General features: G+C 36.7%; 1 protein-coding gene across 4 annotated transcripts; it reads right to left on the minus strand.

Annotated features, from left to right (window-relative positions):
• Nucleotides 1–299: 299 nt before the first annotated feature.
• LOC307009252 (calpain-1 catalytic subunit-like) lies at nucleotides 300–9,794 on the minus strand. 4 transcript variants are annotated; one of them, XR_013799973.1, is made up of 14 exons: nucleotides 9,683–9,794; nucleotides 8,053–8,311; nucleotides 7,856–7,934; nucleotides 7,231–7,373; nucleotides 6,993–7,126; nucleotides 6,578–6,752; nucleotides 5,953–6,024; nucleotides 5,621–5,706; nucleotides 3,981–4,052; nucleotides 3,726–3,886; nucleotides 3,225–3,391; nucleotides 2,137–2,342; nucleotides 1,712–1,853; nucleotides 300–504 (listed from the first exon to the last, which is right to left on the minus strand). XR_013799973.1 is itself a non-coding variant. In XM_079632890.1 (13 exons), the coding sequence occupies exons 2-13, from the start codon at nucleotides 8,275–8,277 to the stop codon at nucleotides 1,811–1,813; spliced, it is 1,563 nt and encodes a 520-aa protein (XP_079489016.1). In that variant the 5' UTR covers nucleotides 8,278–8,311; nucleotides 9,683–9,794; the 3' UTR covers nucleotides 1,317–1,810. The 4 variants fall into 4 exon arrangements, 2 of the variants coding, with proteins under 2 accessions (XP_079489016.1, XP_079489015.1); XR_013799974.1 differs by lacking the exon at nucleotides 9,683–9,794 and adding an exon at nucleotides 8,584–9,074; XM_079632890.1 differs by lacking the exon at nucleotides 300–504 and having other exon boundaries at nucleotides 1,317–1,853.
• Between the last annotated feature and the right edge of the window lie 418 nt (nucleotides 9,795–10,212).

Consider the following 10,212-nt stretch of genomic DNA (forward strand, 5'->3'; position numbering starts at 1 on the left):
CACATATTTCCCATGTTCTGGAGAGGGGTGCTAATGTACACAGAATAAATTTAAAGAAATGAAATTGATATAAAACAAAACAATTAGCAAACAATTAGCTTTTAACTAAGAAATATCCAGTGTTGAGTAAGTTACTCAAAAAAATAAAAAAAATAATGAATGAATGAATTACAAGTAATTACATCATCAACAGTGTAATTAGATTACTGTACTAATCACTCTCTAAAAGTATTGGATTAGGCCTAATTCATTTCTAAATTCCATAGCAACCTCAGTACAAGGTACAAAGTACAGTACAAGGATAGACATGAAAATGCTCTTTTAATTCTTTCAAATAAACAATATACAATTGTATAAATTATTCTTGAACTGTGTAAAGGGAGAAGGTTACATTAAAAAATATAGGCTATATTTTAACATTTAATTTGTATGTTAAATCCGCTATTGTTTTATATAGTTTGTATATAATTTATACAGTGTTTATTGAAATTACATCAGAAGTAACTGTAACTAAATTACAGAAAAATGTCCTTACTGTCCTTTTTCAAGGGAAAGGGAATTAAATTACAGTAATTAGATTGCCTGCCTTATACTTGCACTGGACAAATCAACAAAAAATCCATCTTTGAGATTATGTGTCATATTACAATGAAGTCTTTTCATTTCCTCAATACAACCTATTAACTTAACATGAAAAATACCTAACTTGCATTTCTAATAAGCATAATGCACCCATATAGCCTCAACTCTACAGCATTAGAAAATGATGAAATGGAGAATATCACTGTTCTGCATTATGTTGTTGATTCAGCCCAAATGAGGAGGAACTTGATGATGCGGGCGAAACACTAGCTGTGTCCATAAAAGCATTCAGTCCAGGCATTTATTGAAACAGGGCCATTGGAGTGAATGATGTCCAGAGGGACCCATGGCCACAATATTTTAAATTGTATATTTTTGGCAACCAATCTATACTGCTAGTTTAATTGTTTTCATTTTGTGCATTTATTTGTTAAGTATGTTTTGTTTCAGTATTTTTACAATTACATCAAACAAAATGTTATTCTGCATATTAATAAGTTGTATAATTACTGGGCATGACTGCTGTTGTATGAGACTGAGTGGCACCAGACAGGGCACCTGTGGGTTTGATGGCGGCAAGGGATGGAGGTGAGAGTGAGTGACAGGAACCAAGATTAACCTAAATATGGCTTTGTCTGAAATTTATGTTAAACGGTGGTATGATTATATATTGGTATTATTATTATTTTTTTTGAAATGTTAAAATAGATCAATGCAAATAAATAAAACAACATAAAATGTATATATTTATTACCAGGTATAATAGTACACCAATAACAAATCAATTTCTGGGGGGGAAATAGGTTACACTTTATTTTAAGGTGTCCATGTTACAGTGTAATTATGCATTTGAGTACTGAGTAATAACAACATGTACTTACTATAGGGTCAGGATTGGGGTTTGGTTTAGGGCTGGTTGCATGTAATTATGCATATTTTATAGTTATTACTATAACTACATGTAACACAAGGACACTGTAAAATAAAGTGTTACTGAAAAGTATACTATATAAAAGTATAGCACCAATCAGATAATACATTAGCTTTAGTTCTGTGCTGTCAACAGTGATTACATATAGAGGTCATTCAAACTGATTCGTTTTAAGGAAGAAAAAAAAAAAAAAAAAACCTTGATACCCATTCTGAACTGAGCATGAATAAACAAAGAAAAAGTGATGATACTTTGACTTATTTCTCCAAGAAGCCATTTTGTGTGACAGGTTCACTCTTATTGGGGATCGTCTTCATTCTCCTCAGTCTCTTCAATGTATCTGATGGAAAAATAACTTTAGATGACAAAAGCTAACAGAAAAACCCAAGCATACAAATCACTGATTATCAAATTAACTTTGTATACAAACATTTTCTACTGCATACTTCTTTATTTGTATGTGTGCCTAAAAAGATTGTATATTACCATCATGTAATGCACATCAATGCTGTATTTTATTAGTTCATTTAATGGTTGTTATTCACACAAATAAGCCTTTAACATGATATTTGAGTGTATGTGTTGGTGGCCCTGGTTTGTCTTTTGACTGCACCACAACTTACTCAAAGTGTGTCTCATGCTTTGAAAAAATAGACAGGACGAAGGAAGCCGATTCGCCAGGATTCTCAGTGCACGGTACAATCAGGTACTCTCCCGGCTCCAGCCAGAAAAACTCCATCACCTCTCTCAAACTGGCCAAAGACTTTATTGCCACAGGTGTTTTGTCTTTGAAGAACTCAGCTGAGAACTTCCCACTCTCTCCACTCATCTAAAGCAAAATGCAATTATAAATCAACACTGCATTTAGTTATATAGGCCTATTTAGTCAAATATTTGTGAGTATCTGTAAAAGTACAAAAAAGTTTGATAAAACAGTGAAGTAAAAAGAATAAAGAAACATCTAAACACACAATCTTTGTTTCATGAGGGGCCGTTAACACAACACTGTTTTCAACTAAATAAGGAACACGATTTATGCGTTTTGGCCGTTCATTTACACAACAACAGCGTATTGGCGGCCTGAAAATGCAAGCTTTTGGTTTGCAAGTTTATGAAAACGATATGTTGGTAACACTTTATAATAAGGTTCATTAGTTAACATATGTTAACATAATGTATAATTAGTAATTACATAACATAAACATAATTAGTTAACATAATGTATTAACTAACATGAACTAACCATGAGCAATACATTTGTTACTGTATTTATTCATCTTTACCGATCAAGTATTACCGATATGTTTATCATCTCAGTGTAAACAACAAAAATGCAAATTTGTGAAAACTGAGTTTCGAGGCGAGTAATGTTTCTTTACAAAGTGACATAATACAGCGTATTTTGACGTTTTTGCGGATCCTTGTGAACGGATCTTTTCCATTTTTAGTACATCATTGTCGTGCAAACATACCCTCAGTTTCTATGAATATAAGTAGCTACAGTGGTAAAATCATGATTATGACCATCATTTTCCCGAGGTCACAAAAGATATTGTAAATTCCTATATGAAAAAAATTGTTTAATTTAAAAACATTTTTAGGGAATTGTAGCCTAATGTAAAACAAAAATGTAAAAAAGTTACAGATGTTGAAAAATAAGTGTTACAACTCTCCCCTAACTACATGCAGAGCTTCATATGTCAATACTAACCTTAAAAACATAGAAACCAATCATGTAGTTGTTTTGGCTACTTCTGTTTCTCTTCTCGTGGTTCTGCATGAGAGACACCAGTATGTTTTCAGCACCCTCTTCATGTGTATAGTCCTCACTAAGCTCCTCAATCCTCACACGAAACTGAGGGTTTTTCCAGAAAGTCTCTATACAACACAACAAAATAGACATTTATGCACAGGACTTTTTATAAATCAAATACAGTTCAGGGTCAGGGATGTTTAATAATAATCATCTGCACAATTTGTATGTGGAAATTAATAGTAATTTATGCTCAACAAGTTTGAAAGATCAGCTACGACTGAAATCTGTACAAATGCAGAATGTGAAGGTGAAAACAACTTTTTACACAAAGTTTAAGTCCATAAAGTGTATGAGAAAAGAGTCATTACTGAAACCAACAGTTGTACATAATGTTTGGTTAATAGCATTTAGTATATCACTAGATAATTTATATTATGCTTCTATACACATGTACACCTATATTGTCCATGGAACCACCAGCTGTAGTCCCAGCAATCCATTTGCCAAAATGGCGTTGTGATTTCCAGTGACATCCAGGAGATCTATCCAGAAAATCAGGACAGAGACAGCAGATATCCAGGCTTTCAAAGTTTTGGGTGAAATCTTTCATTGACATCCTGCAAAACAATGATCCTGAGTAAATAATACCCAATATGTGATCCATACATTGTAAATTAAGATGTCCTATATTACAACATGATCAATGCTAACCAGAACTCCCCATTGTCAAGTTTTTCACGCCATTTGCGGTCCTCCACACTCGCTGTGTCCCACAAAGATGATCTGAAAGAATTATGTACAGTATACACACAAAATATATAAGCTTTGATGTGCCATACCAGTATCACAGAAACCCTATTATATGTATAGAATGATATATATGACATATAATATACATAGCAAACAACCTTTTAAGTACATCAATGTGAGGTGACAGGACAAAGTGATTAAAGTAACTTTTAAGAGTAATGCAGTACAATATTGCGTTACTTCCTAAAAAAGTAACTAATTGTGTTGGTTACTTTTTATTGTAAGTAATGCATTTTGTTACATATGTTTTTTCTCAGTTCCCTTTCGAAAGGGAACTCGCACTGCGTCGAACGACGCTAAGGGAACGCCTCAGACGTGACAGGTGTCTGAAAGGGATTGCAGAGCATGGGTATGTGTCGATGCCGCCCATTGACGAGACGTTTGAGAACTATCTCGTTTCTGGGCGGGCATCGATACTGAGAGCTCCAACCCTGCCATCCAAACCGCTAAAAACATCAGCACGTTTGAATGGCAGTACGCCAGGGCGATACTACAGGCGTACCAGGCCGACCTGCTGCAGGATCTCGACCAGGGTGCAGGGATGTCCCCTGAGGCGGTCACTGAGCTGCGCCGTACCACAGATATTGCTCTCCGGGCCACCAAACAAACTGCTGCCACAATCGGTCAGTCGATGGCGGCGATGGTGGCCACGAAAAGGCATCTGTCAGGGAGAAAGAGAAGGCCTTTCTCCTTGATTTGCCGGTCTCGTCCTCTGAACTCTTTGGCACCTCCGTGGAGGCGGTGGTTGGGAAGTTCAGGGAGGCGAAGGCACGCTCAGCTGCTTTTAGGACCTGCATACCGCTGAGATCCGGGTCCACGCCCAGGCAGGCGGGAGGGCCTGGCCGTAGAAAGGGCCAGAGAGCCAGTGTCGCCTCTCGTGCGCCCCCCTCCATGGAGGAGCAGGACGCAGAACTTAAGAAGAGGGATCTGAGGGAGGTAATCCAGGACAAGTAATCCCTTGTTAGGGCCCTGAAGTTCCCGTTAGGTGGCTATAACGATAGAGAGAAGCACCAGTTGTATGGGCTTCTTTTGTGAGTATGTGATGCTTCCCTTGTTGTCATATGTAAAATAATGCAAGGTGTGCCACCGCTCATTCTAGCTGTAAACTCTGTATATGCTACCGTTTGTTTTTTTCTACACACATATGTGTTAGCCCTCGGGCTATTAGCCACCTCAGGGTAGAGTAGTTGGTCTCTCTAAAAAGGTTTTTGTTTTGGAGTATAGACTGACGCTGGCGCTTCAGATAGATCTTATGTCCACGGGACCGTCTGACATTTTTTATCCTGAGTACATCGCCCCCTTGAGCTCTGTTTGGGTTTCAGTAGGCTGAGCGATTCGGCAGCCCCACGAAAAAAATAATAATTATTATTATTGATTAATGCGTATGATGTAATAAGCCCTGTGACATTGTAGCATTTACATTGCACCGTAAAATGGTTCTTCCTTGACAGGGTGTGTGGATCTTATAGATGCAAGTTTGTCAATAAAGAATAAAGTACTAAAGCTGTTACACAGTACAAAAGCAAATAATCAACACTTACCCATCACTCCAGTCTCCATTCCACTCTGTCTCTCCCCATGGGTTTAACACTCTCACCAGATTGACTGGGTTTCCTTTTCTCATCAGCTGAAAACCGAGAATGATGCTGTCAGACTAAAACATTTAGGGGGGCAGCTAATAGCTTATACATAAATAATTTAGAGGGGGCATTAACATACAAAAAAAGTACAAAAGTACATGCACGCATAATCAGGAGAATGGTTTGGGTTTAGGAATAAACCTAAAAAAGCATTGGGACGTCTGAAACGAATGTCCATCACTGCAGGTTTTTGGTTGGTTTGTAGCAATAAGAATTGATTTTTGTGGTCTTACCTTGGAAACCCCTGTCACAGTGTAAGCATGACCCCCAACTATACCATTGGATGACACAGCTTCACGTGATTCCTAAAATCAAAAACAAACAAGATTACACAGTCCATGTAAGCATTTCCATAAAGTTGAGTATTTATAACACGTGAATTAAACCGACCATTTTGCCTTTTGTGTGGTCTTTTTCTACTTTTTTAAGTGTAAACATATTAAAAAATATCTTAATTTGTATTCTGAAGATGAACTTAAGTCTTATGAGTTTGGAACAACATGAGGGTGAGTAAATGATGACATGAGTTTATACAGTATGCATGTTTCTTTTGTAAACCAATTATTTTTTTTCAGTTCTTGAAACAATTCTATAATCTAAACACTTTTAAGTACAGTAAGTGCATATATACACTGCCTGGCCAAAATAAAAATAGGCAAATGCTTAGGAGTCTATGATTGGATCAGTATTGCGGTGATTATTATGTCTCTAGCATGTTTTATGTTTGGCAACAGTTCTTCTAACCCTAATTTAGATTTTTGGCTATTTTTGGCTTTATTAATTTCTTTAATAAAGGTTTATGCCAACAATATTTGTCAATGAAAAATAGATCCAGGATTACAGCAGGTGAGGTCTTACCCCTTGGTAAGTAGAACAGCCCATAAGGGTTTTTGACTTGGCGGCACGATCCATAATGTTCCACAGATAAGAAGGAGCTTCATTCAGCGTAAACTGAATGTGCACCCCACCAGTGAAGTCCATCAGGGCCTCAGATATGAATCCGCCATCCAGGTCCCCATAAGATCCGCACACCCTGTCAAGGAAGAACCATTTTACAGTGCAATGTAAATGCTACAATGTCACAGGGCTTATTACATCATATTAATTAAACCATGAACACTTTAAAATGTTCCTCCGCACAAGAACATATAAATCCATGAAGAGAGACAAATCAAAGGAAAGATCATGCATCCATTCACCGACCAATATTTTTGAGACAAGAAACTAATTAAATTGATTCAGTGTTTATTTTAAAGCCTCTACTGCCACCTACTTTGCATACGCCTTCTCCAGTAAAGCAGGCCAAAACTCATTAGATGTTTTTGAATGAACAAAAATGAGATTGTCATCGATTGTTGGAAGTAGATCATCAACGACAACGTCAATCCATTTCCCAAACCGCCAGAACTGTAAGATAAATTACAGGCTAAAATAAAAATAGGAAACAGGTTTTCCTAATCATCAAATTCCCTCAAAGATTCATTAACACTGAATTAACTAATTCAGCTCACCCTGAAGTGAAATATCCCTGCATAATTGATGCTGAATGACTGATTAGCTGGAATGACTTGGTTTATTATATCTTTCGTCGTAATCGATGTCTTCTCATCTGTCGAGGTTAAAGCCCCAATTGAAGCCAAAAACCAACAGTTTCCTAAACACAAATAAGAATTTGCATATCTAAATAGAGTTTTGACAAATGTATTCATGCAATATAGGAAACAAACAATGACAAATGTAACAATGTACGGTATATTTATGTGGCCAAGAGTCGTGGGAACGGAGCAAGGCCAGCTTCGGGGCGCTTCGGTTTCTAGAGAGCATTTGATTGGACAGAAAATCTGATGAGAAGCTGAAGTGAAGAGTGATGCCATCAAAATCATTGATCCATATGGCGGAAGTGAGAGACTAAGTTTTGAAAGCTTATATTTTCTAAATGCAAATTTTGTCATTGTTTTGGAGCACACTAGCTTATAGATAACAGAAGACAGATTTCATGGGGACTTTAAAATTGCGTTGAACGTTCACTGGTTCCCTGAACTATGAACAATACAGTTTATGCATTTTTTTTAAAACATTATTAATTTAAGATGATGTAGCCTAAGCCGAACTGCATTCAAATAAACCCAGACTTACCTAATTTGGACCCTTGTTTGTAGTCAAACCTGGATATTCCATCAACAGTGAAGAAAGGTTTTTTAGGTGATGCTAATTCCTGTTTAGATAGAATGATCAAAGTATCATTATATTCATACAATGGACATGAAGAGAGATATAATATAATATCTAATATATAATATAATTTATTATTTTAATGAACATTGTTTACATACTGATGGTCTTTTCCACTTGATGTTTTTGTAGTCCAGATTAGCTTCTTTATCCAGAGTGCCAATAGAGCTGCTGTTTGGAGGGAACAACTCATCAATGTACAGATTTTTACGGAGAGATTGGTGGAGCAGCTTCTGGTAGTCCTGACCCAGGAACGGCATAGGATTAGTCAGAGAACCCACATCATGATCCGTCGTGTAGTCGTGGCGCTCATGAGGAGGAGGCATTTTTCACTCAGAGAAGCCTTTCTTTAAAGACAAACTACAAACACAAAAAAAGTCTCACATTTGGTATTTAAGTGTTTTACTTAAATTGGGCTGTGACTTTCTAATGTCCCATGTGTTATAGCTAATACTCAAGTATCAGTAATAAAAACTAAAACTAAAACCATATATTTTAAGGTTTGTCCAGCATTGTTCAGTTGTTAATCATGTTCTAACAAAACATTTCTTTTGCAGAATTAATTTAAAAAAAAAGTTTAATAAATTAGATAAAATTAATACATTCATCAAAAAGGAGAATACACATTTTACCTGTAAGAATCTGGTTGGTCAGGAAGTTAGGATAAAACAGTGCTTTCTCACTCAATGCATCTGGTTTTATACTCGACACGTTCTTTTCTTTTTTGCCAGTAATTACGTCCCACACCCTTATTTCATTTAGATTTAGCCATTCAGAAGACTTGATAAGCTTGTCACGGTCTAAAAAGCTTCAAATCTCTCACACCCACGAAATGTCACGCTCCAGAACTACAACATTCCAAACTTGATCTCACTGAAAGACTGACTTCAGTAGATAAAGAATCTTGCATTTTTACTCAAAAGAATCGTTATAACGAAGTCAGCTGTTACATAACAAAAGCTACATATAAATGTTTCACAGTTTGTGACATGTCCATCAGGCAATACAACAACACAGTAATAGACCTTAGTTACGAAGTGCCATATTTTCTTTTTGTCAGGAATGAAAACAAGTCTATAAGGGACAGAAGTCTGCCTACCAACGCTATCTCACGACCAATTCTTAGGAGTGAGTAAATGGTGGCTATAATTCATACGACTTGTCTAAACCCCAGTGCTGGGTAGGTTAAGGGGCGGGGTCAGGGGTAGGTCATTCGTACTGAATTCGTGCGAACTGCGAATTAGCCACCTCGTAAAAATGCATACAAATTGCCGTGAGAGATTGTACTGTTGTTTAACAGTAAAAAAAAAAAAAAAACTGTCAGAGGACTAAAACTCATTAAAGGGAGTATGATTTCACTTTTTTAACTTTAGTTAGTGTGTAATGTTGCTGTTTGAGCATAAATCTGCAAAGTTACAACGCTCAAAGTTCAAAGCAAAGGAAGATATTTGCTTTTAAAGAAAACAAACGGCTGGTATGGACTACACGACATTCCTCACGGGTTAGTGACATCACCAACCCTAAAATGTACATAAGAGGAAAAGTTGTTGTATAAGAGCACATTTGTGAGTCAGCTCAAACTTTAGCATCCATCTTTTCACATGCAATAGAAAGTCACTCTGTGTGCATCTCACAATAGTTCCTATACGAGCGATTTATAGATTATCATGACAGAATATGCTAATTGAAGATAGTTAACGCCACATCAGCAACATAAATTCATCAACTAACCATTCAGAGACGTCCTGTTGCATTTTACATGTTGTCACTTCTTCTTGAGTCTCTCCATCTTTGTCTGACTCCGTTTTAACATTAAAGGCAGAACAGTTTCTGTCATTTGGGTCTGCGTGTGGTAATCGCAGCTGCTAACACAAGAGCTCTTGAAACCCCGCCCTCTACAGCAGCTCATTTGCATTTTGCATTTCCATTTTGGGGCTCATGGCAGGCCAGGCACAAAAAGGTGCGTTTTTGCAAACCCTCAAAAAGTGACAACTTTAACATGCTATATAAAAAGATCTGTGGGGGTATTTTGTGCTAAAACTTCACACACACACACTCTGGGGACATCAGAGATTTATTTTACATCTTGTGAAAAGGGCAATTTACCACCACCGTTAATAAAAGAAGTTGCAAGTTGTGAGATTTGAACATTTTAAAAAACACTTTAATACAGCCATTGTAAAGTCTGTACTAAATTCAATATGCCGTCTACTAAGGTCTATAGACAGAGACGACTATAAGTTTTGAATTTTAGATTACAT

Source organism: Phoxinus phoxinus (genome assembly GCF_949152265.1).
Source record: "Phoxinus phoxinus genome assembly, chromosome: 13".
NCBI lineage: Eukaryota > Metazoa > Chordata > Actinopteri > Cypriniformes > Leuciscidae > Phoxinus > Phoxinus phoxinus.

Bases quoted from the DNA above. Each gene is read 5' to 3' on its own strand.
- LOC307009252 (XM_079632890.1), bottom strand. From the start codon at position 8,277: ATGCCTCCTCCTCATGAGCGCCACGACTACACGACGGATCATGATGTG. The intron at 7,374-7,855 runs GTAAGTCTGGGT...ATTTGTGTTTAG, and splicing joins CAAACAAGGGTCCAAATTAG to GAAACTGTTGGTTTTTGGCT. The intron at 3,887-3,980 runs GTTAGCATTGAT...ATTGTTTTGCAG, and splicing joins CTTGACAATGGGGAGTTCTG to GATGTCAATGAAAGATTTCA.